The sequence below is a fragment of the Atractosteus spatula genome, chromosome 2 (genome assembly GCF_055471065.1).
Source record: "Atractosteus spatula isolate fAtrSpa1 chromosome 2, fAtrSpa1.hap1, whole genome shotgun sequence".
NCBI classification, from domain to species: domain Eukaryota; kingdom Metazoa; phylum Chordata; class Actinopteri; order Semionotiformes; family Lepisosteidae; genus Atractosteus; species Atractosteus spatula.
The window spans coordinates 20,108,394-20,136,382 of record NC_142707.1 but is presented as its reverse complement, the minus strand read 5'-3'; the positions used below and the strand labels follow the sequence as shown (position 1 = coordinate 20,136,382).

General features: G+C 35.3%; 1 protein-coding gene across 2 annotated transcripts in view; it reads left to right on the top strand.

Annotated features, from left to right (window-relative positions):
- tgfb2 (transforming growth factor, beta 2) overlaps positions 1–17,510 on the top strand; it is a 56,694-nt gene extending 39,184 nt beyond the window's left edge. The window contains exons 3-7 of one of the 2 annotated variants that reach the window (XM_088905083.1): positions 8,988–9,120; positions 11,328–11,438; positions 13,394–13,538; positions 14,641–14,794; positions 15,512–17,510. In XM_088905083.1, coding sequence (XP_088761209.1) covers positions 8,988–9,120; positions 11,328–11,438; positions 13,394–13,538; positions 14,641–14,794; positions 15,512–15,670 — 702 coding nt within the window. In that variant the 3' untranslated portion in view covers positions 15,671–17,510. Of the gene's footprint in view, positions 1–8,987; positions 9,121–11,327; positions 11,439–13,393; positions 13,539–14,024; positions 14,554–14,640; positions 14,795–15,511 lie in introns of those variants that run through there. The other variant, XM_088905089.1, reaches the window with a different exon arrangement.
- Positions 17,511–27,989: the final 10,479 nt, after the last annotated feature.

Below are 27,989 nucleotides of genomic sequence, written 5' to 3'. Positions count from 1 at the left end.
GGATGGGAGAGCTCCTGGGAAAAACTACGGTTGCTGCTGCAAGAGGTGTTATGTGGGTCCTACAGTAATGCCCCAGTATAGTGACGGGGACACTGTACTGTAAAAAGGCGCTGTCCTTCGGATGAGACATAAAACCGAGGTCCTGACTCTCTGTGGTCATTAAAAATCCCTGGGTGTTTCTCGAAAAGAGTAGGGGTGTAACACCAGCATTCTGGCCAAATTTCCCATTGGCCCTTACCAATCATGGCATCCTAATAATCCCCATCTATGAACGATAGCTGATGTGTGGTGAGCGTTCTGGTGCGCTGTGGCTGCCGTCGCATCATCCAGGTAGATGCTGCACATTGGTGGTGGTGGAGGGGAGTCCCTATTACTTGTAAAGGGCTTTGAATGGAGTGTCTAGAAAAGCGCTATATACTGTAAGTGTAAGCAATTATTATTATTATTATTATTATAATTATTTTGGGCTGTGCTTCCTTTTTAATTCTGCTGTCTCAGTCATGACTAAACAGTAGATTTTGATAGATAAAAAGTCTCCTAGCTCATCTTTGTAATGATGGAAGGTTTATTTTAGCCAGCAGCCATATCACCCTGCAACTCACAACTGGCAACCCACAACTGGCCTTTACACCTGTGCTTTGGAGGTTGTTGGACACATTACTATAACATTTTTTAACAGCTGAATAATTTTTCTGCCAATTGCAGATGTTTTTTTTTTTGGCCAAGCCGGTCTTGGCTGATTGATAATCTTACTTCATAGTTTTTTTTTCTGAATGAACCAGATTGCTATTTTTCACTTGCCCAATTTCAGTGCTATGTTTCTGATTGTTTTGTATCTTGCACCTTCAAAACTGCCTACTTTTTGTTTAAAGAAAGTTCTTCGGTTTTCATTTTAATTTTCAAGAACTGACCCCAGACAATAAAGTTAAGGCAAGACAAGTTGATAGGATGTTTACAATTCTTTTATGACTGCCTAATTACCGAACAACAGACAAAACCTGGATAATGAGAGTCACCTGCAAGCCAATGTCACAATAAGTTTGCTCTTTCAACATACAGAGATGAAAAAATTCCACTTTAGACTTCATTCTCCTAATATTTTGGAGAGCACTGTATGTAGAAAATATGAAATTAAATTAAATAAGACACTGTGTTGGGTTGCGTGATCATCTCTTGATATTTACAGTAAGATCAACTTAGCTAAGTGATTTTTGAAATCCTAGAGCAGTACATCCACAGTAATCTATTCCTGATCAGTGACCTCAATCAGTACCTGATCAGTAAAACAATTCTTGCTTATACTGTATATACTGTATACTGTATATAATGCATATAAAAAAGCAATAGACATCAGTTATTGTCTGCAGTAACTAGATGTTGAGTATGAGATTATTTTTCATGTGACATCAGTTTTTGAGTAACATTTTCTTGTTACTAGATGATCATACTGGCCAGCTTTGAGTCTGAACATGCTTGATTTATATAGAATGATTCCCATTTCAGACAGAGAAAGTTGTAGATATTACGCACTGTTACTCTATCAAGTTTCCTGCTTGCTCTGCTGCTCAGTTAGGAAGGGTGGACTGATTCAGGAAGTATCTGGATGGGGTGATGCAAATTCTACTTGATGGTTTGATTTATGATTTGAGTTCACCCTAATTAAAGAAGAACATAACCTTCTCCTGATCTGTGAATCTCTACTACTTCATCCCTGATTTGTTTTAAAAGTTCCTTGGGCTTCATGGTCAATCATTCATGACATGTGAGTTGCGGCTTCAAATGTAATATCTGTCTTAGAGAACTAACAGTGACAGATGCATTTATTTTGTAGTCAAGTGAAATCACTTTAATTACACACTGAAATCATAATAATAATTTTGGGACCTTTCATTCTACTCTTTTGCACCTGAAATAAATTAAGAATTATTAACAAGGGGGGTTAAATATTTATGCAACAAATCATTTTCTGAGTTTCTTTGATTTAATTACATTTTTAAATAAATTTGAGCTTTTCAGTTTGTTTGTAATACATTGCAAAAATTACAAATATAAAGTGCTATTTGAAAGTGTTTGGATTGCAAGCTCAAATGGCATTAAAATGTGGTAATCTCACCAGTGGATAAATAATTTTTCAAGACACAGTGCATCAATTACAAGAAAGTGTAACAGAAATGAAAACAGTTTTCAGCATGCTTTATTTTCAGAATAAGTGTGCAGCAACTGAAGACCAGACATGGAACAAAAACAGATGTAATATGCTTTCATAGTTTCATCCAAATGAGCTAACCTTTGGAAGCACAGATTCCATGATTAAGATTTAGCAAGAGTGTACATGAAACTGAAAACGCTTGCTTGGCTGACAGAGTTTACGGCAAATGTAACAGAATTTACAGATGATTAAAGAGTGCGTTTTTGTAGCTCAGATTTCTGCAGTTTTGTTTCAATCTGCACAGTTTTAACAGGACAGAATACAATCAGAAATTTTATATATGAAGGCGTTAATGTAGTGTAACACTGTAATATACTATCTGTGTTATTATAGATGTACGTGTGTATGTGTAGAGATTACATAGAAACTGTTTTCAGTGCCTTTCATGTTCAATGGTAAACTGCCATGATGAAAATTAAGTCAAGGGCAGTAGGAATGTCCTACTGTGAGCTACATCTGTTTAGTTTCAAACCTTATTCAAAATCCTCAATGGTTTTGACAGTATGGACTTACTCAGAAAATAGAAGGCTTGTTGTGGTCTTCAGTAAGCTACCCACTTCTGTTATTGGATTCAATATCCTGGTTGTTTCAAGAAATAGATGGACAAGATCTTGAGATCCACTGATTAAATTTGTTTGCATTGTGATCCGAAGGACCTCTTGGTACAATGTCCACAAGGTCAAGTTGACAGAAATGATTTCTATATCAAAGAATAAAATATAAAATGAAAGTCTTTATTAGATGGGATAAACACTGGCCTTGTGTTGACTAGCCTGAGGTCAGTTGTAAATCGGTGCACAGGAGCCGTGCTGAAAACACAGTATATCAAGACCTGGGTTAAGGACAGCATTTAAATCAGCAAAAAAACTGTTCAGAAATGTCCGATAATAGACCATTATGGGTATATGTGGAAGTATTGAAATCTGTGAACTATTGTTGGGAGATGAACAAAGTAAAGGTGTTTTGTTATCCTCTAAATTGGTTTTCAAGGGTGCAACCCTCCAATCTCCATCCCTCCATACAGTAAATACAAAACCGGCAGCAGGGAGTTATAACGCTACAAACCACAAGCACTCAGCCCATTTTTGTTTGCAGAAAAAGAAACAGCAACATGATATTAACTAATTAATTTATGAACTTCTTGTGTGAATATTATGGCTACAACCACTTAATTTCTGTACAATGTCTTTTCGGCATTTGGTACCAGACTTAATAATGTTAACCTGTACAGGTAGTAAGTGGACTTTGTAGATATTTTTAGGACTCTTTTTGCCCTCCATTTTTGGCTTCCTGTTTAAGTTATACTGCAAATCAATGTATTGCAATAATTTATCCCAATGCTACCATTCTATGACATTTTGTTTCTAAATTTGTTTTATATGACCTGGAAGAGAGACCTGACCGTAGTCTTAAGATTTAGTATCTGTTCACCTTTCGCTTACACATTCTGTTAAATGCTCAGACTGAACAGTCAATATACAAGACATATGACTTTGTTTTATTCTGAATGTTTAATTAAGTTGGGAATCATGTACAGTATATAGTGGTCTGAGGTAAATGTGTTGCCATAATTAACTTTACTGAGGAGACTTAAATTAATAAGAAGTTTAGCGGTGTAGACTGAGAGTGAAGACAAATATCATTATCATTGTTTGCCATTCTAGTGTTAACTAATATTATTTTTTCTTGCCCTTCAGACATGAATATGTCCAGGAAATGAATAAACTAACTTCTGTGCAATGATACAGTTTATTACTTTGAATTTTACTGTTCATAAGTAATATATACTGAAAGGTCACATGTGAGAGGAGACCTATTAATCCATCTTGCGTATTTGGTTGTTACAAGCTTAAAGAATTTTACATTCATCTTCAATAACTAAGGAGTTGTCTATGGAGTTATTTTCTAACTTTCAATGAGATTCAAAAGATTGAATCTGAGGATTTAACCTTTCAATTCTCTTCTGACCTGAAAGGCTTCTAAGCTTTAATTCCACTTGTGTTCCTAGGTTATTGTATTGTTGTTGGTCTTAGTTCCTCTGATTTGATTTGTTGAGTGCCTGTCAAGATTGAGAATACCAGAATAAAGCCCCTTCATTTTTTTTCTTTCTGCTCTAAACTAAAAAAAGATAAAGTTCCCTTAATCTGTTTAAGTATGAGATTCCATTTGGACCAGACATTGTAACACATCATGTTGCAGAAACATCACATTTCTGCAGGGGAGAATTAACACAGGCTATAGAGAAGGGAATCAATCAAGGCCTTCCATGGCAAAAAAGTTGTCATGTACAGGTTTTTTCTTGGCTGAACCATTCTTGCCTGGTTGGCAAGTATACCTGTAATTTCTCTCTTCTTCATTGTCTTGCAAAACTGTTGATATGCCCAATTTCTGTACTATGGTTCTGATTGAGTTATTCTCTTCTTTCAGTATTCCCTGCTTTTCTTTAACATAAGGTTCTTTGGTTTTCATTTTGACTATTGATTATAGACCCTACACACTTATATCAAAGTGAGACAGGGTAATAGAATGTTCATTGGTCTTTTACCCAACAACAGGTGGTGATTGGTGATTACCCAACAACAAACACCTATTTCTTCAACACTCTTGATTTTTTAGTAACTAAAGAGGGAAGAACTGAATTTTCTTTTATAAATAAACAATACTTAGAAAATTTCAGTTCAAACTTCACGTTCTTAATAGTTTTGGAGGGTACTGTCCTGTACAAACCTGAAACATATTGCCTTCCTTTCTGTCAGAAAAGGAAAATCTTGATTTGTAAAAATACCATAAATAGACAGATGGTGGGGTAATTTTAGACCATGTTATCATATCACATATGACAGTATACATGTACTGCACATGTAAACTCTGTGAAAGTGGAAACTGGGGGTAAATAGTGTTGTCTGAATAATCCATGATGAAGGCAGAGATGTTGAGTATTTTAATAGATATGTTAATATAGATTAGATTAATAAAGGTTAATTTCAGGATAAACAAAAATGCAAAACTGTTGTCATGCAAAATTGTAACCTAAGCATCTGGATTTTATATTGGTATTATATATATATATCAGTTTGGTAAGTATAGAAAGTGTGACAGAGGGAAAAGGTTAGCTTAGAGACATGGTTTTGAATATCAGACACAGCTTACCCACTGGACCAGTGTCTAGACACAGGTTATGGAATTCCTGGAACTGAAAGTAAGATAAGCCATCAGCAGCAGCATTTTGTGTACCAGGAATGAAACAGTACTTGTATGCAAGATAAAATTACAAGTTAGAAATAGCCAAGTGATTTGTCACATTAATTAAATAATGGAGGTTTTTTTTGTGGGACTTTTGCTGAACAGTACCATCCTACAGTATACAAGGGTTTATTTTCAAATTTCAATACATAAACAGTTGTAGATTGACAGCTGAGGTATTGTATAACCATGTAAACCATACTGTTGATAATAGATCATCTTCCAGAGGGGTGGCAGTAGCAGTGGCGGTGTAATGTTGCATACAAGTGAGGCAGAAATATTATAATGATTGCTACTGTACAGTATATAAGAATGAGATGCTGTTCCAATGAATGCACATATGAATTAATAATTAATAATGACATCATTATAGTGTTTGATAGGTTACTGTGAAGCATCTTGATATTTTAATTATCTTCCGAAATTCTGTATATCATCTAGGCAATCAGAAATGTTCAGAACATTTGAAACAATGTACACTGCGTACTCAGTTCTGTGTTTAGAGAAATCTGTGCTTAATTTTTGCATTGTGATTTCAGCAGTGTAAATTAAAAAATACCTGTAACCTTTCTCATGTATTGCTTAATACCATGTGTTTGGTATTTAAAATGCACATTCTTGATACTTGCATTAAGTTTTTGTTTGGCAGTTATTTGCCTAGATCTGATTGTACTGTATGTCTAAATCTTGTAAAATGTACTGTATACTGTTATAAAAGTATCTGCAGCTCCATCTAATCTGTATCATTGTTATATGAAGCAATGCAGGCTGGGCCTGTGTGTAATTTTGTAAAGATAAAAAGCATGGTAATCATACTGATTTGTTTTAGACACATATAAGACAATGTTCAGTTTTGTGCTAGCATGAGTTTCTTACATTTTCAAAGCTTACATCATCTTCTCCAAGCTTCTTATTGCTCTTGGCTGTTGTGATGGGATACCGCCCATTTTGCAGCTACTTTCCTGGGGTTGGGATTCAAAATTTGTTGATTGGACTTATATCACCAGTTGCTTAATTTCTTTTGGCCTCTACAGTGAAGGAAACTTCAATATGCACGCTATACACCAGCACTCATAACTAGGTTTTTGTTTTTAAATAAATACTGTACACACTATACAAACTTAAGCTTATCCTTTTCGCTAATCAGAGGCAAAAGGCAAAGGGCTTGTGTATATTTTACCTTGCAGCAGATGTACCAATCCCATTTCTAGTTGCAGCACTGTGGAGTAGTGGTTAGGGTTCTGGACCATAGAGTTGTGAAAGAGTTGTGCATTTGTATCCCAGGTAGGATACTGCTGTTTTACAGTTGGACAAGTTACTTCAAGGAATACAGCTCCAGAGAAATACCCAATAGCATAAATGAGTATTCTCCAGGTTATCATTGTAATTAAGAGGTTTTTCTCCTTTGACTTTTATGGTTGATAAAATCACTAAAGTATTATATAAAACTTTCAGTAGATGAAATAATATGAAAAAGTGAAGTTTTTTCTAAAGATAGCTCATCGAAGTTATTTTTTAACTACACACAGTTTGAAAAAATACATTTATTTATGAGTATTAAATTGTATCAGACATTTGTGCGATTTAAGTGACCTAAAAACTCCCATCTGATTGTAAAGGACAGTTGCTCCTGGTGACATAATGCCAGAGAAATGTGGAGAGAAATCTTTAAATTTATATAAATTGTAATGCCTCCCAGGGTGCGGGAATGCTGTGGGGGTGGAGCTTCTCTGTGCCGACACTGTGTTTCTATCTGACCACAGCTGAGGACGGTCTCTGTTCTGATAAGACAATCAGTATTTGAGTAACGACCACTTATAAAATAACACTAAACAGAAGGCTTGTGACTGTGTGTGTGAGATTTAGAAAAGAGAAGCAACAAACAAAGCAGGTTGCAGTTCAAAACCCCTATGTGGGGATAGATGAGAGCGACAGTTCCAGAGGGAATTGGAAACGTATTAAATGTGTGTGCAATTGTGTGAATACCCCCCCACAAGGGATGCAGTGTGAGCAGCGGATTAATGACTCATATGATTATGTAAGAATCAAAGAGTTAGACTGTTCTAAAGTGGAGAGTGAAAAAGACAGCCTATGTGAGGGAGAAAGCTCTGCCCCCAGAAGGTGCAGTGAGTAATAATGAAAGTTCAGAAGGGAGCTTTGGTCATTAAAGCAAACAGCCTGTTCTGAGAAAGAACAGGGCTGTCTGAGTAGACAGATGTCTGCAAAAGTGGTTTTAAATGTGTGGGAATTTTGGTGTGTGATAAATGTGAGTAAGTATGTGAGCCACAGAGTAGGGGCGGTAGAGGGGCCCTCACTTTGGAAATTCGAGGCATGGAGTGATGAATAAGGCTTATTTTGAGGCTGAGCTCTGAAGATAGTCATGTAGTGGCGACAGAAGTGAGGGTGCCACTGATGTGTGTGAATTGAGATTGAGACAGAAGCCATGTGGAGTGAGTTGTGAGCAAAGGCAGTTGTGTCTGGGCGAGAGAGAGAGGTGCACTGGCAGCTGCAAGTGTACAGCCTGGGATGTGAGGATGAGGCGTTGGGAGCTTATGAGTTTTATTGTGAATGTTCTGAGTCTAGAGGTTGAGGTACTTGAGAGTCAGAGCAAATTGAGTATGTTGTGAGTCACAGCCTCATACAATAGCTCAAGTATAAGCATCCATCACCAGTCATTGATGTTAGGTCTGAGGACTGACTGGCAGAGAGTGAGAAAGCTGACAGTCACTGTGTGAGAGACATCCAGGGAGAAGAAGGCCCTGGGAGTAAGAGTCCACGGGAGAGTGTGTGAACTCAGGTATGTAAAGGAGATTCGAGTGAAAGTGAGGAGCATGAGAGGTTCTGGGAGAGAGCAAGGAGCACAAGAGTCTCCAGATGAGAGAAAGAGGAGGAGGCTACATGAGAGTCCAAGAGAGATCTGGACTAGATGTGAGATGTCAGGGAACAGAGAGTCTCCTAGACAAATTAAGAGACATAGAGGTGCAGGGAAGACTCACAGTGAGTAGCTGCCTCGAATAGTTGCAAGTGGTTGCAGTGACCACCTGCAAGTAAGGCAAAGAAGACCATAGAGCAGGTCTGGCCAAATAACCGAGTCAAGGATGTTCTACTACCCTACTACCCAACACTTCCTACTACCCAGAAGAGACAAACTGGTGAAAGTGAATAGATCTGAGAGTTCATGAGCCAAGAGCTCAGTGAACGTAGAGAGTAGACTAGCTCAGATGGAATTAGCATAAGAAACAAGTGAGTTTACGCCTCGTGTCCTAGTTATCCTGATGAGGGGGCTGACTAATAGCACTACCCTTGGAGAAGGGTATATGTGACAGAGGAAACTACTGTAAAATTATAGCAAAAGGTTTCTCTAACAGACTGTGAGGGGGTCTCAGCCGATAAGAACTCACCTGTTCAGTGCCCAAAATGGTGTCCACATCCCCGGGGCATCACAAAATGCAACTAAAAATAATGATAATGTTGGAATGGCCCACCCATTTATATTTCAATGTACCAATACAGATCTGCCTTTCATATCTTACAGGTCCTTGGTCACAAAGAACTAACATCACCAACCCAACGATACATTGACAGTAAAGTAGTGAAAACAAAAATGGAGGGAGAGTGGTTATCATTTGACGTTACAGAGGCTGTAAGTGAGTGGCTCCTTCACAGAGGTAAGACTTTAAAAATGGAAATTCTACTAATCCTGTTTAAAAATCTCAATGTTTTGTTAAATGCAGACATTATTAAAACAGCCCAGAATTTGAATATTGCTTATCCTATTTGCAAAGTTCTGCTTTCGTAAATTTATTTTTATTCTTAATTTTTATCAGCAACATATAAAAACACTAAAACCATTTAAGACTACCCAATCAGACAATTTAATAGTGTAATCAAACATTCAAGTAATTATTGGTTGAGACAATTGATAATTTATTTGGGGAAATTTTATTTATGGTTTCTGCCAGCACATAGCAAGAAATGACACTATTTCTAATTACAAATAGAATGTACAGTAGTTGAAGCCAATCACTTTTCTTTCTTTAAGAAATGGCTAGATGAGATCCTCATATCACTCAGCTAATCACTGATAAATGAACTAAATAGGCTGGAAGGCCTCCTCTTGTTTTTAACTTTTCTGATGTGCTGGATGGCACAGTGGTGCAGTGGTTAGCATTGCTGGTTTGCAATATGGGGGTCCTGGATTCAGTTCCTGGGGTTTTCTAGCTACATGGTTTGTAGTTTTCCTCTGGGTGCTCCAAGTTCCAAAATCTACATACTGGTATGTTAATTGGCTTTGGTAAAAATTGGCCCCGGTGTGAGTGTGTACGTGTGTTTGTATCTGTGTGTGCCCTGTGATGGACTGTAATCCAGGGTGTGTCCTGCTTTGCGCCCAGTGCTTGTCTCCAGCCCTCCTTTAAAGTACTTCCAAAGTACTTTAGTTTCTAAAAAACTAAAGTACTTTGGAAGTGAAGTAAAATAATTTATAGAATTTTGCACATGTGTCTTCCTAAAAGTGTTAAATATACAATTTTAGTTTAAATTACACTGAAAATCATCAGGTTTTGGGATAGTTGTACAACAAATAATGAAAGTGCAGTTTGTGTGACGTCTGTTGATCCATGATTTCAACAAGTTGTTATATACTGTACGTTTTATAAGATTGCCATGAGACAAAGATCATGCTGACATCTCTGCATGGTGCAATATGACACGGGTCATGACAGCAAGTACCAACTTTCAGCACCTCAGCCCCATTTATGTACCACTTATGTACAGTGAAAGACTATTACAGAGTAGCCTCAACACCTTGCAGAGCGCAGTTTCTGTTTAACTGTAGTTTCTGTTGCACTGTTATATTACAAGTGTAGTATTGCTTATAGCATTGAATGGTTACATAACACAGCTGTTGGAAGTTTCTCTCTTCAGAAAGGACAAGTTTTCTTATTAGTAAAGGACACTTGAGAAACGATTGCTGCTATATTAGAAACTATTTAATAATATTTCAGTAATGACTTACACTTACAGTATGTAGCACTTTTCTGAACACTCCACTCAAAGCGCTTTACAGGTGGTGGGGACTTCCCTCCACCACCACCTAATTGTAGCACCACCTGGCAGCAAAAGTGCGTCAGTACCCTCACCGCACAGCTTTCAGTGGAGAGGAGAACAGAATGATGAAGCCAATTCATAGATGGGCATTATTAGGTGGCCATGACTGGTAAAGGCCAGGGGGGAAATTTGGCTAGCACACTGGGGTAACACCCCTACTATTTTCAAAAAATGTCCTAGGATTTTTAATGACCATAGAGAGTCAGGACCTTGGTTTTACATCTCCTCTGAAAGATGGTACATTTTTTACAGTGTATTGTCCCCATCACTCTAATGGGGCATCAAGACTCACACAGACAACAGGGTGAGCACTTCCTACTGTTACCACTAACACCTCTTCCAGAAACTTGGAAATTATTAAATTGTTAAATTATTATTTAACAGTTAATAATGTAATTATTTAATAGTCATTATCCAGCAATATTGACAATGATTGTACAATCATGACTTGAAAAGGAGACGTTTTACTCAAAGTCATGGACTAAGCCCTCTCTTTTTTGTCATTTAAATGTATTGTAGTGCAATGCAATGCAATGAGCCACACAGTGATGGGACTATGCTGTTATGGCTTTGCAACTAATTATGTTTAGGTACAGTCTTTGTCTTGTAATAATGTCATGAAACCATTGTGTGGAGATGGCCAACACAAAACGTTACAAATGCAATGCATTCTGACACTGGATTTAAATATGGAGTGAAAATGTATAAGACAAAATATAACTATATCATTGTATAAAACATTTAAAATTCTAATGTTTTTTTTTACCAGAAAGAAACAATGGATTCAAAATAAGTTTGCACTGCCCGTGTTGTACATTTGTACCTTCAAACAATTACATCATACCAAATAAGAGTGAGGAGCTAGAAACCAAATTTGCAGGTAATTGCCTAAAATGTCCTTGTTCTCAAAGTAAACTGTTGCTGTTTTTGTTTGGCACTTTTCTTTAATTCTTGTACTGGACTAATGGTTTTATTTTAAATAACTGGTGGTTTTCTTACATTTAGACATCCATAAGACATATTAAGTGTACTTTATTTTAATAATATTTTATATTTTAAATGTGCTGTTAAATTGTCCAGCTTTCATAGATTCACCATGGAAGATTTAATAAAACATATGATTAAATAACAATTAAACAGGGATTTTTGTATGTTGCACAACATTGTTGAAGCATTGCAAAAACTACAATGTGTAAGGTGATGTGCTTTTATGACATTAAAAAACATGTAGGCTTTTACCAACATTTGTACTTCTGTGAATTGACTACTGTAAGAGTTTAGACCTGGTTACATCTGGGTTCACAAGGAATAACAACACCCAAGAATTAGGTGTTTGTGGATGTTTACTGAGTATTTAGGTCAGTGAGATTAGTTTAACCTTCTTGGCTGAGGGTGAAGCCTAGACTAGAAGTTAGGATGCCCAAACAGAATGAGAAGTTAACCAAGGGTTAGGTAGGAAGGTGGAGATGGCGCGAAGGAGGGATACTGTACATGAGATGAAATGTGATTTACTCTTGGTTATTTACTGAATAACACCTAAATAGCGTGCTTACATAATATGAATTGTCTAAGTGAATCGAATTATGTTTTGCACCTAGAATAAGATGTCATGCAACAGATGTTTTGAATCAATATACAAATAGATTACAGAAGTAGAGTAACTGCTATATGAGTTTTTGTTTACAAAACAGCAGTCCCTACCTGTTTTATCATTTACTGAGCACAGCTGGATAAGCGGGATCTTATAATGCCAAAAATCTGTTTTTGTGGCGTTCTACTCGAATAATTAACCAGAAGTGTTATTGTTTTCATACTTAGGTACTATTCGTAACTAAAGTAAGGTGAAATGTGGGTTCTGAAACCAATAGGAGATTATAACACAGGAAGTAATGGAAACTGAATTTCTTTTATACCATTTTTTCACCTTATAAGTAGTTTCCAGGGAATGAATTAAGCTTATATAATGAGGGATTACTTCATTAATAATGATATTAGTCACCCTTTTTAGCACACAGTACTTGTACTGAGCTGGGCTGGGAAAATCTAAAAAACTGACTCAGATGTCGCAGGACAGATTATAAATCCTTCTGAATTGTTTTCTAATCATTTAGGTTTAAGAATTATTTTTCTTTTAGGTATCAACCTGGGGAATAGTAAAAGAAAGTAAAGTTTGGATATTTTTTACAAGACATCTGATGTGTTCTTTTATATTGTGTCGAATGATACAATTGTAACAACTACTGTAATAGCAATTATTAGAACAATATCATGACATATTATTATAAAATAATATAGGACAGGTAATTTAATCTTTTACTGTAACAGTTCTTCGCTTGAAAGAGACCATACACAATCATGGCTTCTAAACTGCACTCAAACCCCATTTGTTTAGAATGCACACAGCTCTGCATATGCGGTAACAGGTAATGGGCAATGTGTAGCTGAGTGTTCTAGGAATGTCACATCCCATGCCTTTTGCTCATGAACATTTTTTCAACAATATTTGATTTCCTTCACATGTGAATCATTCTAGATTTGACAAGATTTACAAACACTTTTCTACTACAATGGTAGATGAAAAAAATGGTTAAATGATGATATTAATGATCTTCAAATTGCATAAAAAGAATCACAGCATGATAGTTTCCATCATGCACCAGAAAATCACCAGATGTTTAATTCTCCCCAATTAGTCTAGTCTTCTCATTTTCTTTTTTAATTTGAAGCAGTAGAGTAGAATAACAAGCATAATTATCCAAACCATGGAAATACAGTTGCTAAGCTAAATGGAAAGAATGTGTTAAAATGCTATTTAGCACTTTAATATCTTCCAAGGTATTGATGACATCTACACCCGTAATTCGAAAGACAGTGAAAGAAGTCCTCACCTTTTGCTGATGCTGCTTCCATCATACAGACTTGAGTCTCAACAAACCAGCCGTAGGAAAAAAAGGGCCTTAGATGCTGCATATTGCTCAAGGTATGGATGTGGATACAATCTGTAAAAGGCTTTTCTGTTGTACCTACAGTATATTGTTTTTTCCCGTAAATCTTTCTGGTGATAAACAGTGCCTTGCAAATGTACTCACCCTCTTCCAATGATGCCCTGTTTTGTTGAATTAGTAATAAAGTGTAGACGGTCCCTGTTACAAGTATCTCAGCTGTACTCCTACTCATACTTGATTCTTTCTGACCAGAACATTATCATTAACTTGTCTTCTCACACGTTAAAATTCCTCATAAAATGAGCTTTCAAAATCATAAAGAATGAAAATTCCTAAATAAAATGCTTGCAAATTTCCCTTGTAATATAACACAATCTATTTTATTGTCAATATTAATGTCACATAACAAAATCAATATTAATCCAAATCAGTGTAGTCCTTTGTGCCTCCCCCCTCTACCTTGTGTGTCTCTGAAAAAAGGAGAAAACAGGGCCTGGGCCTTCCTTCTCTGCTTTTTCTAGAGTTCCTGGTGTCCGAGTCCTCACCTGGGACCAAAGCTGCGATCTCCCACTTTTTCGTCCTTCCTTGTTCCTTAGATTTCATCACTGGAGCTTTTTGAAGCGCCCTTAACACAGGCTCATGACTTGTTCTTAGGGGGGTAGAAGTGTCCCTTTTGGTGCTTTGGGTCTGGGCAGAGCTAACCACCTGGGGTTCATGAACTGGCTGTATACAGAAGGCCGTGTATAATGATGCATTGTGTATTCCCACCCTGTTCCAGAGCCTCTTAGTCCAAGGCTCAGTAAGACCTGTCTCACAATCCTACATGTCACCTCTGAACTATGTGTCATTAACATTAACGAGTGTCTGCGCAAGAATCTCTGATTGATGGGAAGCTTAAGAAGAAGGAAATACAAATGCACCACGCTTTACGAGGAATGCTAGCCATTCTATGCAACCTTAAGACCTGTATAGCCCCAGACACCTTTTGACCCACACCAATGTTTTGTGTACTCTCCTTATGTATTCAATATTAACAAATAATAAAGTTAACGTTGGTGAAATAAAATATTATTGTTGAAAGTAGAAGGAATTGTGATTTTTTCTCAGCTATATTTTTTTAATATATATATATAACAGGAATGTACAGGACAACTGCTGCTTGCGCCCATTATACATTGACTTTAAGAGGGATCTTGGCTGGAAATGGATTCATGAACCAAAGGGATATAATGCAAATTTTTGCGCAGGGGCTTGTCCATATTTATGGAGTGCCGATACTCAAAATAGCAAGGTAAGTGGTTTGCATGTGTGAACTTTTCCTAAATACATAAGCAAACTACAGCATTATTGAGAATATGAAGTCATATAGTTAATTTAATAAATATAGTATATTAATAAGTGTTTTTTATCTCGATACACTGGAGGAAAAAAAATGTTTTCTTTTGAAACATGGATGTAGCCTATAATTCGGTATTCAAATAATATTTTGAAATCATCTGTAAAATAATGTTTTATTCATCTGTTAAATTATAAATAGACTGGGACTTTTAAATGGCTCATCTGAAAAAGGCACCTGTGCAGATTACATGTGAACCCAAACATCACTGGTCCAAGTATGGGTCATGTCATTTGCAATTAGTTACATGCAGTACCAGATTAGCTTAATGCTGCTGATTAGATAGTGTTTTGGCCACTGGACCACACCACAGTGACCCCTGCGTTTGATACACATTGATAATTTAGCCAAGATAATTTTGGTTTACTGCTGAAGCAAATCATCACTCCTGTCACAAAATGGAGTGAAAGTGGAGAGAAGGAGGATTTTGAACATTGCATTCACACTGTAAATAATAAAGGGAGTACATTATTAGACAATAATATTAAACATCATTTAAATACAGAGTGCTTAATTTAGTATTAGGTACAATTAAGGGGTACAGGCCTCAATATTGCAATGTTTCACTTTTGATGTTTATTGTTTCAAATATTATACATATTTTTTTTACAGGTAATTGGTCTGTACAGCACAATAAACCCAGAAGCTTCAGCATCTCCTTGTTGTGTATCTCAAGATTTAGAGCCTCTTACCATCTTGTATTACATTGGCAAAACCCCCAAAATTGAACAGCTTTCAAACATGATTGTCAAATCTTGCAAATGCAGATAAAAAGTTTCGTAGTTGGGAAGTTTGATTATATCAGTGTTAAAAGACACCTTCAAAACAGAACCATAGTATGGATGGACGAATCTTAAAGGCCAATGGAAGAAATGCTTTTCAAAGGCATTAACTGCCTTGCTTCACCTACTCTGTTCGTGAGATAAAGGAGATAATTGTAAACACTGGAAGAATCTTTAAGTGTCAATATGTGAAATAAATATAATAATTCCATTTCCCTGATTTTACTGTCCTAGTCTGGTGCCAGTAATTTCTCTCTGTATTGTTTTCTATCTTTAGAGGTACCCTTTTAAAATAACAAAACCCACTTCCAATTTTGTTAGTACTTAAAAGGAAGTGTACATTTTAAGGCCTTTAAATCTCAGAAGTAGTTGCACTGCTTAAAAGACTATCTTTCATACCGAATAGTGTTGATATTTTCTTCAATAGCACTTCGTTTTGCTAAAAAAAAAACATGTAGTAGCTACAAAATAAAGAATGCTTTTTTGAAAGAGCAGAAAATGGCCCAATGTGGAGTGGAGCTGATTTCATCTTGTAACCAGTACAGCATTGTCACCATTATTTTTTCTGATGGCAATTGGAAGGAAGAAAGGGGACTATTTCGAAGTGATTCATCAGCATTAAATTATGTAAAAAAGTCACTGGTAACATTGTTGATTTAACATGTTAAATGAGTAAAAATAATTTTAAATACTCACTAACTGTGGCAAAATAACATTAAAACATGGGTGCTACTGTAATCACTCAGTTTCTAGAATGCATTGAAATCCAAACAAAGCTTACCATGAACTTACGTCACTTAAGTTTTCCCAAACTGCTTTCTGCAATGATTTTTTGTGTTTTCACCATTTCTTATGTATCAGTTTCTAGTCATGGGGTCAAATTCTTCTCCATAAATCATGCTTTTTTTATTCTTGAGAAGCATTATTTATTATGATATATACTGTATGTTGTCCATGTCTTGGGAACTCATGTCAGAATTGCATTAGGAGAATTGTGTGGAGTCTGTGTTAATGTGATTTCCTGTTTAATTAGATATTTAATATTAGACATATTAAAACAAGATAAAATACAGGGAAATGTTTTATCTTATACAGTATACACTGCTGTTAAAGGACTTTGACATAATAGCAGTATAAAATCTATGTATATTATAGGCATCAACATTTTTCACAAAGCCTTCACTTGTGTGTTCTACTATTATAGAACTGTGTTATTACTGTAATTTAGTTTTGTTAAGGAAAAAAAAAACAAGATCCTCATTAAACAATCCTTTAATAAACAGTATCAAAATCTTAAAGAATTCAATGAAAACTAGATATGAGCAGCTGATATGAGACTTTAGTGAAGCTTCCCCATCACATTTACCAATCAAATTTTGTTTCATTGTGAGGTTCCTTTTCATTAATAGCATTTGTACTTCTTTTCATGTCAATAAAGCTAAAAGGCTTTATTGTGGTTTAGGACTTACTGTATCTTAAAAATATGGCAAAAATGTCAGAAGATTGCAACGTTCTTTCTCTGCATGTAGAAAACATAAAATTAAAGGAGTAGAATAATAAAAAATGTCTAAGTATCTTACACAGCACTGTATACTAAAAATGTCATTAGCATGGGTCAAGAATTTTCCTTTTTGTTCCTTTAGGTACAGTATGTTCTCACATGCTGTGTCCTGAAAAAAAAGTACAATTTGTTAACTTTTAAAATCAAATTTTGGATTTAAAAAGCAAATGGCTACATTTTACAAAGATAAAAGTCATTACATAAAAAAATGAAAAGCCTTAGTTAATACAGTTGCTTTCTAGTTTGAAAATATATTTTATAGCTATAGAGATCACCCAGTTGTGCATCTCTTAATAATGGAACAAGTAAAAGGTTTATTCCATGCTGAAAAAAAGAAGAAAGAAAACACAACGTTTCAATTGTGGAGCCTTCTTCAGGTGAAGGCCTTCTTCAGGCCTTCTTCACACCTGAAGAAGGCTCCACGGCCAAAACATGTTTTCTTTCTTCTTTTTTTCAGCATGGAATAAACCTATTACTTGTTCTTTTGCAGCCTACGCATGCTGATGCAGCTACCCACCTGAATCTCTTAATAATTATAGATAATACAATGATTTTACATGTAGCCTATTAAACATAAAGTAAGTTATGAAGAACTTGATTATGTGAGTGTATTGAATGCACTATTAAAAACAAAATTAATGCCAAGTCTGCTGTGTTAACTTAATCTGTTAAGATAAGATGTCAATTATGTAAATTTGTTGCTTCATGTTTAAAGTGACATCATAAAAGTCTAACTTGGAACGTTTTTGGAAGCATATCCCTTTTGGTACACTATAAGCCATCTTAAAGAGACATATTGTAAATTTAAACCGTGGGGATAGGTACAAAGTGAATTGTGGCTGCAATACTGGCCATATTGGATTAAAAAATACTTTTTTTTACTATTAAAGCTGCACAAATTGGGATTTTAGTGATGATCCAGCTTGTGCTAAGATTTGTTGACCATTTCTTTCTGTACCCTTTATTAATTCAATCTATCAACAATGAATTCTGCAAATTGGGATGTACCTAAATTGGTATCGTGCCTAAATGAAGAATAAAGAGCATCTCTGGCAGGAATCTGAAAGAGTAAGAAGCACAAACATGAAAATGCAATGTTAGGAATTTGCCTTGCATTTAAGCAGCTCCACACTCTCCTGAAATCTCCCCTTACAACATGCAATTTATTGTAGAAGCACAGCCCTTCAGACTGCTGGAGTGCTGTTATTTGCCTTAGACTGATATTTGTTTTGTTTATTAGGTGATATTGCTATGGTAATTAGTAATAGTAGGATAAATACTGACATACAGTGTTTATCACATACTAGCAGTTATCATTGTAATGTTTTGTCCTGTGCCACATTGCCTATTTCGCTGTGCTGGAAGTCATGCCATTTTTTCATTGCCTGTGTCATGGTCCTCTCGGTAGCTTCGGCTCTCTTCACTTATATGGATCTGTATGACTTCTATTGCAATGGGAGCTCAAGTGTAACAGGGCTCAGTGCCCCTGGAAACCTAGACAGTGTAAAATTACAGTATGTCTATACAGGACCCGGGCTTTTGTCTGTGCTTTTTGATTTGTTCATTTTAACCTTAATGCTGTTGTTCTGCAGTTTCACCACAGCCCTGGACTGTCAAAGCAATTACTAAATATTGCAATACTGAAGATGATCTTTATTATCATATGTACACCTAAACTGTGTGTCTTTAAGCATACTGCAGCTATTAGGCCAATATAGGGCACTAAAACGATTGCTTTACTGCAAGGCAAACTGGATTTTGCAGCCTCAGTTTTTACAGTGCACCTATTCAGGCATCAGCCCCTAGGTCTGTATGACAGAGGGCGTGCTTTCTTTAGTTGTCTCTTTTAAAAGAATCCATTCATAGCACAGAAAATTACAGAAACATAGTGCTGTATGTACAGTAAACAAAGTAGGCACGTTAGTTACAAGTGGAAAGTTAGTAATGATTTCGTAAACTATTTTTGTAAGCTAGATGTTTGATTAGCATAGTGCGATGAGTAGTATTGGCCTTGTTTTGGACAGGCAGTTATGTATATAATCTTTTCTGCTTGTCCTCATGACAAAATGTAAATTAAACATGTCAAATTTTAGATTCTCCGCTGAGAATTAAGTGCATATAGATTGCTTACTGAAAATTCAATAACCTGGCTCATCTATTAAATAAAATGTCATTGTTTAATGTTTCATGTGTGTATCATAATGGTTTCCGTGCTGCACTGTCAGTGTACAGTAGTCTATTAAAAACAATTTGGATGTAAAAAATGTCTTATATATCTGGTATTTCACATCTCTGTGGATTGTGTTTTTATTTAGCTGCAAGTCTACTGTGGCATGCATGGAAAATAAGGTCAACACATCTCTGAAAGGAGGTCTGTGTCTTTTAGGCTTGGACAAACATTTGCAGAAGTAATAATGAAAAGATCAATTCAATGTACATTAAAAAACTTTACAGTAAAGAATGTTACTTCTGAAAGAGGCACAAATGTGCACAACCCAGGTTACGCAAAGCATTGCATGACTGCTTGTGTTATTAGATTCAGGTGAACATGGAAAATGCAGAATTGTCTTTGATTGCGCTGGGCGCAGCAAAATGTTTTGTGCTTTCATTTCTCTCCTATTGTTTAATGACTTCCCTTGTGTTTTTTTCCTATTTGGGATAAGTTTGTTTGATTCAAAAATTGCACTGATAGAACATTCATGCTTTTTTCCTTATAATGCTTTAAAAAAATATTTCTAATTTTGTTTTGTTTTTTCATTGCTGTTTTACCCCTTGTTAAAAAAACAAAAGTTAAAAATAGCACTTAGAAAAAAAGGTTTAGGGCTTAACCAATATTCCCTGCTATGAAGATGAAAGGTAAATGGGGGGCATGGAATCAATCCAGTAAAAATAATAAAACAATGCTTGTTTGTTTTCAATATATTGTAACATGTAATGTTGTGGTGCTGTAGTGGTAAATAAATTATTTAAATTGACTACATTTGTGTCACTTGTTTATGAAACAGTGCTTAAAATTGTACTGGAACTGTTTTTTCTTTGTCCAAACTATGGTTTCACACTAGTCCTGATAATTGGTAATCTGAACTTTGTAATACATTTCACTTAATTAGTCATCTCTCTGAAACTTTATCATAAAACAAACCAAGAAAAATGCACGATTTGCAAAATTCTATTTAATAGGAGGATTATTACTTTTGCATTTACACTACATGAATTCACATAATAATAAACATTTAAATGGTTAGTGAATACTGGAAAGCAGAGAATTAACATTTTACTGAAGTCATTATCCCAAAGCAGTGTTAAGCCATTCCTGCAGCAATTAATTATCCTTCCATTACACTGGAGTGAGAGTATTTCATTCATTTTGCCAACTGTCAAACACAAGTCTTTTCTCTTTGTAAAAAAGCTTTGTGTTTAACTGACACATTTTGTTCTTGTAACATGCCAAATGAAATGGAAAAAAATAAACACTCAATAAATCTGGTGGATGCCTTTTTTCCTTGTTAATTTATGATAGGAACATGGATTACATAAAAGTTACCACATTTCGACAACAATGACAAAGGTTTACCAAGTAGAGCCTTGTACATGATTTACAATATGTTTTGCTAAAAATAACAGAAAAACATTTTAGTCAAGTGTTCTGTGGCACACAGGGCCCCATATTCCAAACAATTTAGTACTTAAATCTCCTTTGCTTCCTATAAGAATGTAAGTGGCCAAATTATTTGAATGGAGGGTACTCAGTCTGAAAAACGTTTATATTGTCATCTATTTTTAATCACAGCACTAATATTTCACGGTGTTATTTCACATGTGTAATTGAAACCAGAACTAACGATTGCATATTTATTTGAAATTCATCAACATTTAACATTTAAGTCAAGGCAGTTACATTACTCTTATCCTTGTAAGTAATGTATGTAATGCCTATTACTACTCAAATGTCAACATTGTATGCTGAACACAAAATATCCTGAAAAAATCCAAGCAATTGAACACACTAGAATTTGAGAAGACCGTCAGATAGTGACAGATTTATTGGTGAACTAGGAAAATGATATTGAAGACATTGAAAAAGAATGGACATCTTGGGAATGAAACTATTGTGTCCCTCTGACTTGACAAAATCCATCTTGAAACACAAAGAGACATAATACATGCAGAATGCAAAATAGGAAAAACAAACCTACAACTGCAAGTACTTGTTCCTCAGAAATCATGCGCAATTAATTATTTCAAGCAGCAATGGAAAACAATGTATCTAATAAACGTAGATTATGTGTCATTACTGGTCTTTTAGTTTTGCATATACTGTAGCTCCAATGAATTTCATACTAAAGCTGATCAATTTTACTTCTAATAAAATTTCCATTTAAGAATTTTGTAACATCAAAATTGTCATCATAATTAGTCATCTGAAGACATCACAGTCGCACTAAAAACATGAACATTTTGTTTCTGCCTTTTGCATGCAAATTTGAACTCCACATGTTCTCAGAAAAAAATCAAATATGAGACTCTATGAGAACAATCATAAACAGAAATGTTACATATTTGTGTAATTTTTGTAAATCAAAAAGAAAATGCATGCAAATAGCTCATGTCAGATTAAACATTCCAAATAAATCTACTGGTTAATGGAAGAGCTGTGTTAATATGAACACAAGGAATTGTGTAGTGCAGTAAAATTATTCACCCCCTTCCAATGTTGTCCCATTTTCTTGGATTACAAATGAAATATGTGATTATTTTTAGAGTGAATAGTTTAAATCAAAACCTGACTGTTCCAAAGGAACACTTTAAAGCATGCAATGTTAAATGTCAGCAAAACTCTTAAGAAAAGCAGCAGATTTTGAATCCAATGCCTTCAAAATAATGCCTCTCGACCACGATTTATGGTATCTCTTTGGCATTTACTGGTGGAAAAAAAATACTTTGCAGTTTGTTTAACCTTTGGCTGTAGGAACAACTCTAAAATGTTCAAGACTCTAGCCGAAACTCTGCTGGATCCTTAATAAAAAATTCCAGACTTAAAATAATTCAGACTTCCTTTCTCCCTCATCTTCTTGACAATCTTCTTACAATTGACTTTCCCAATGCCCCCTGCAGAAACTTGCATCTACCTTCATTTCTGTTGATTTTTAAAACAGAGTCCCTCTGAAGATTTCTCCACCTTCTTGTGTCTTTATAAACTTGATTGCATTTCAGTATTATGTTTCTACATACTTGTTAGCCAGCATTTTTATGCCAAAGTCTTACACAAAGAAGGAACTCTTGTCCTTGTTGAGTCACCTAAGCAATTGCTATGCAAATTAATAAAGGCTGAGCATTAATTTGCATTTCAGTTCTTCCAGATCTCACTTCATCAATTTCCTTACATTACCATGTAACCCTCACATCAAATAACAAAGCGGAGGTTAATTTGTGGCACTGATTCCTGGAAAACTGGAATGGGCTGTCTTTCTTTTCTTGAGGAATTTTCATTGCTTTAGTTTTTTTCAGAAATGTCTTTATGGATCCTAGTCTATTTCTATTGTGAGTCTATTTCTTATCAGCAAATTATTTTGCTCATCAAAAGTAAGCAACTCAAGATCTTTGAGTTGCCCTTACAAAACAATTACCCGCCATTTACAGTGGATATTTTTACTACTGGGTTGTATAGTGGCAAAGTGGTTAGCATTGCCGCCTGGTAGTGTAAAGGTTCTGGGTTCAAATCTGGACCCGGTCTGCTACTATATGTGCATAGAGCTTATATGTTCAACCCTGTGATGGTGGGTTTCCTCTGGGTGCTCAAGTTTCCTCCCATGGTTCAAAGATACTGTATACTGGTAGGTTAATTGCCTTCCAGAAAAATTGGACCTAGGTTTAATGTGTATGTGTCTGGCCTGTGATGGACTGGTGTCCTGTCCAGGTTGTACCCTGCTTGTGAAACATTGCTTACCTTGATCCTGAATTGGAAAAAATATTTAGAAAATGGATGGATGGATTTTAGCTACTTGTATACATACTATTAGATTTGGTTACCCCTGCCCTTGAATGGAAAGTACTCTATAATCTCTCTTCCTGTCAGCCTTCTCCAGCTTTCTGAGGTGTTCTGATTTCATTGTTTCCTCTTCATTTTCAGTTCTTGTAACCCCATACTTATCTGATATCAGAATCCTATCAGAATCTTATCCATAGATACAGTACACTGACATTTTACCTTTCACGAGGAATGACAACGCCCCAGAATCGAAGCGTGGTGAACTATTGTGGAGTGAATACTTGGCTTAACCCGCTTGGCTGAGGGCCGACCTCCTGGCCATAGGACGAGGAGGCCAGGACCCCCCCCCAAGGTAACCAAAGGACAGCTGCAGAGGTGGAGTTGGGGTGGAGGTGGGATGCAAAAGTCCCACGTGAGGGAGAGGGAGATATCGCATTTGGTATTTATAGCATTCAGTGTAGGAAGGACGAAGGGAGTGATTGCTTATCGCTGACAGCTGGGGATGATTGAGCGTGGTTGTTGTCATCCCTGCCGAACTTCAGTTAAATAAACTCCATTAGGTAATGCAAAGCAAACCAGATCAATTCAAGCACATTTATATATTATTTCAAAATACTTTAACAGTCCTTATGAACGCCTGCTCAGTTACTGTATCTCCAGCTCCACATAACTGAATGAGCATCTCCCTGTTGATCCTTTTTTAATGAGGAAGGTCTTGTATTGTCTTTTAATTGTTTTCTCATTCTTTCAGAAAAAGGATATCTGACTACATCATTAAACAAATTGGATGCTGGATATTCAAGGCATGGTCACTTAAACAAAACCTCTGTACTGTACTTAAATGAACATTCCTTCTGCTTTTATCCAAAAAGGAGTTCAGCAGTTTGGCAAATAATGAATGGATAATAAAGCCTATATTAAAGGATAATAATTACAAATAAAGACTAAAAATTGGTTGTTTTTGCAATACCACCAATAATTACAATTGTTTATTTTAACTTTTAATTTGGAATTAACCAAATTGCAAATGTTAAAAATGTTGAGACCCTGTCCTATTCTTGGGAGCTGTCATTGATCAATGGATGTAATTGATATACAGTATTCTATGTTTTGAGTTAATTAGTCAAACAGATTTTCACAGTGGAGCAAACTAGTAAAAGGAAGAAGTATAAAAAATGTTTACAATTGTGTAAACCAAGGCATTTTATTTGACACTTCCTATTTTTAAAACCCTAATATCATGCAATTACTCATCTGGATGAATAAAAGAGTATACATCAAAGGATATTAATGGCAAATAAAGACTAAAAACGTTGTTTTTGTAATACCATCCAGCTCCTGGGTTGTACAGTTAAAACACGTGTTTTGTGTGAAGACAAAAGGTTTTGCTTTAAAGCGTTTAACATTTAACAAACAGTCAGGCTCGGGTAATAATGGTCCTATGAAAAACAAGCAATACCAATGGAAAATGAAAACTAAATGGCATGAGTTTTAATGAAAGCTTTTCCTCTAAAGCAAAAGAAGATTCTTCAAAAACACAAATATGATCAGAGAGATACTTAACATAGACATGAATATATTTCAAATGTCTACGACATTGACCCTCTTTTTTGTGCTATTACATTGTTGTTGCTTTTTCTCTTAAAAAAGGTTAAAAATACCTCTACCTAGTGACGAACAGAAATATGAAAAACAGCAAACTGAAATTGTAAACATCTTTGTAATTTCAGTGATGTGTGTGAAACATGATCTAATTGAAGAGACATTGAAAAAAGTGCAGAAAGCTCAAGATCTATATCATTGGTACTGTACCACAGTTTGGAGCACACCCTTTCTTCCTACATATGGCAATGGTTATACTCAGATTCCGTTTTACTCCCTGCTTGGCTCATAAATAGGGCTGAAACCATACTGTATGTGTGGCCTAATCGTTGATTATTTGTTGTGTGATACAGTAGCATTGTTTATTTGTGTTGCGGTCCAGTAGAATTTGGAGACAGTATAATATTTCTCTCCAACTGTGTTATGATATACTGCAGATATTTGCCCTTTTTTTGTGGTTATGACTATCATAAAAGAACGTATTCATCTTTCTGATCTCTGCGTCGGGTAATAGTTGAAAAAAACAAACAATGTTGCCCTGCTGGAGTCACATTGTGGAAAGTATGTCTGAAATGACAATATGAATCAGGATTTATTTACAATGTCATGTCTCTTAGCTTCATTGTTAGCTAAATTAATGGGTTAATTACCACCCACAGAAGCAGGAAGAAAATCCACCAACTTTACACTACAAAAAAGGTTTGCTAGATTTCTGCAGAAAGAAGTAACATCCCAATGTGGAGACAAAGAGGCAAAGCTGTCTACAATAATCCTTATTGTATCCTGGCATTCCTAGACTTTGACAGGCCTATTGTAGTAATAATAACTACAAAACAGCATCTCTGTGCTTTCTTGGAGGGTTCTAGGATTTACTATTTAGCTAAACGTATTTCAAATGGTTGAATGTGTCAAACAAAAGAAAGGTTGGAACTCGTTGATTTGTCGGCTGAAATATACTTTTTTTTTGTAAACTGTTCTCCCCTTATTGTTCCATATTAGGTTTTGATGTTGCTGGTTTGTGGTAAATAACTAGTACATATTTTTCAATGATTAGCTGTGACTCTGCTGCCCTTAGCTATTTTAATGACATTTTACAAAGCACTCCTCCTTTGCCTTTGCCATGTCTGCAGAAAGAATAACGTATTTATATATAACTTTACAGGTATGGATTGATAATTCATTGATTACTGTACTTCAGAACTCTAATACAGCTATAAACATGCTGTGTAATAAATATTAAGTACTGTATTTAGTTCAGCTACCTTGACTGACTTTTTCAAGTAGTGCAAAATAAAGATCAGCATATTCCAATTTAATTCACACAAGTTGGTGATGAGAGCACTATTTGTGTTCTATGCAAGTTTTGTTTGGCAGAATTTACACTTCTCTGTTCCTTCTCATTCTTCATCTGAGTATTTCCAAATGTTTTGATATTATTTGGCCTTTGAATTTCCAAAAATTGCAGACATTCTGCTGCAGTCATTAGGAAAAATATTGTAAACAATTGCCAAACCCTTTCCTCTTTACACATGCTTTCATATGGAGACAGTCTGCATAAATCATGTAAAAAATCAATTTAATTTATGTGATTAAAAACAATTGTGAAAGAGTATCTGTAAGACCATTATGGTGCAGTAATCACAAGAACTTGTTCAAATGTCTCATATAATCAATCATCCAAAAAGATCAGAGACAGAAGAAAGAAAAATGCATTCTTGGATTCTTTTTTAAACAATACACTGTATATTTGTTTTTCTGTTTTTTTTTCTCTGCAGTTTTCACTCACATTTAAGTTCTTTAACTAATGAAAATTCTCAGTTTAATAATTAAAGGTATGATGAAGAATGTGCATAAATCATTTGCAATTCAATAAAAGCATTGTATGTGTACTGTATGTGGATTACATCGTCTTTCAATATCCTTTTTCCAAACTCAAGAGATTTAACAATGAAACACATACTGTATGGTTTCAGTCTTATTAACTATTAACCCATCATTGAGTCCATAGACGTTTGCTGTTGCTCTTCTGAAAACATTTTTTAAGGCTATAATGTCTTTTTATTGTATAGTGAACAAAACTAATCTTAATATTCTAAATTAGGTCTTATTAGTGAATTGTGAAGCCTGAGTATAACTTCCTTGTATTTATATCCCAGATTTTCTGCTATATACCCAAGCATTGTCTTGTTGAGGACATATAAGAATCTACATGTACTGTATATAATCAAACAAGTCCATTTCATATGTACAGTAGGTTCATGCAATGTACTGTATGTTCCTATTAACTGTGCGGATCACTTTATACTTTTTGAAATTTTACATTTCATTTGCTACCTAATTTATTTGCCTTAGTTGTCTTGTATTTTCCTTTGCAGCTATATCTTTTGTTATTTCCCCTATTTTTCTGTCATTAGCAAATTTCACTTTTAATAACAAAATTTAATCTTGATATACAGTAGGTCAGGAAGATCAGTGAAACAAAACTGGACACCACTGTTTAAAAGTTCTACTGTATGCGCATATATTACCTTGGATTCCTATAGCTTTCAATTTGAAAATTAAACATTTGTCTATATAAGGTCAACACATCTTCTCTTCTAAATCTAGTTGGTTGGCTCTTATATTGTTTGGATTGTGATCCCTACATGGGCTACTACTAGTCAAGCAAATTGGGTCACATAGCTTTCTCTTGTTGACAGTCTTCCTTGTGTATTCAGTTGCTTCAGATACCACTGGTATTGGTTGATTGCATATATATTTCTATCATAGATAGAAGGTATATAGAAACTGTAATCAGGAATTACAGTGCCTTGATTTCATGAGAACATCCACAGCTGACTCAGCTTAAGGCAAATTTTGAAAATAAATTTATGAATTTAGGCAGGTAACCTACAGTATGTTATAATACATTGTTGAGGTTCAAACAGAGTCCCATTTACCATACTGGTTTGCTGGTGGGCACATCTAAGCAAGTGGCATGAATCTGGACATGATCTGTGCAAAAAGTTCTACTGTATCTATGGCCCTGAGATGAAGAGCTTTTTTGGGGATTGTCATTGTTATATTATTGTAATCTAATGAACCTGCATTTTTTTTTTCTTTAAACATATTTTGCAAAAGAGCAGAGTTTCCTTTTCTTGTGACATTTTTTTAAAT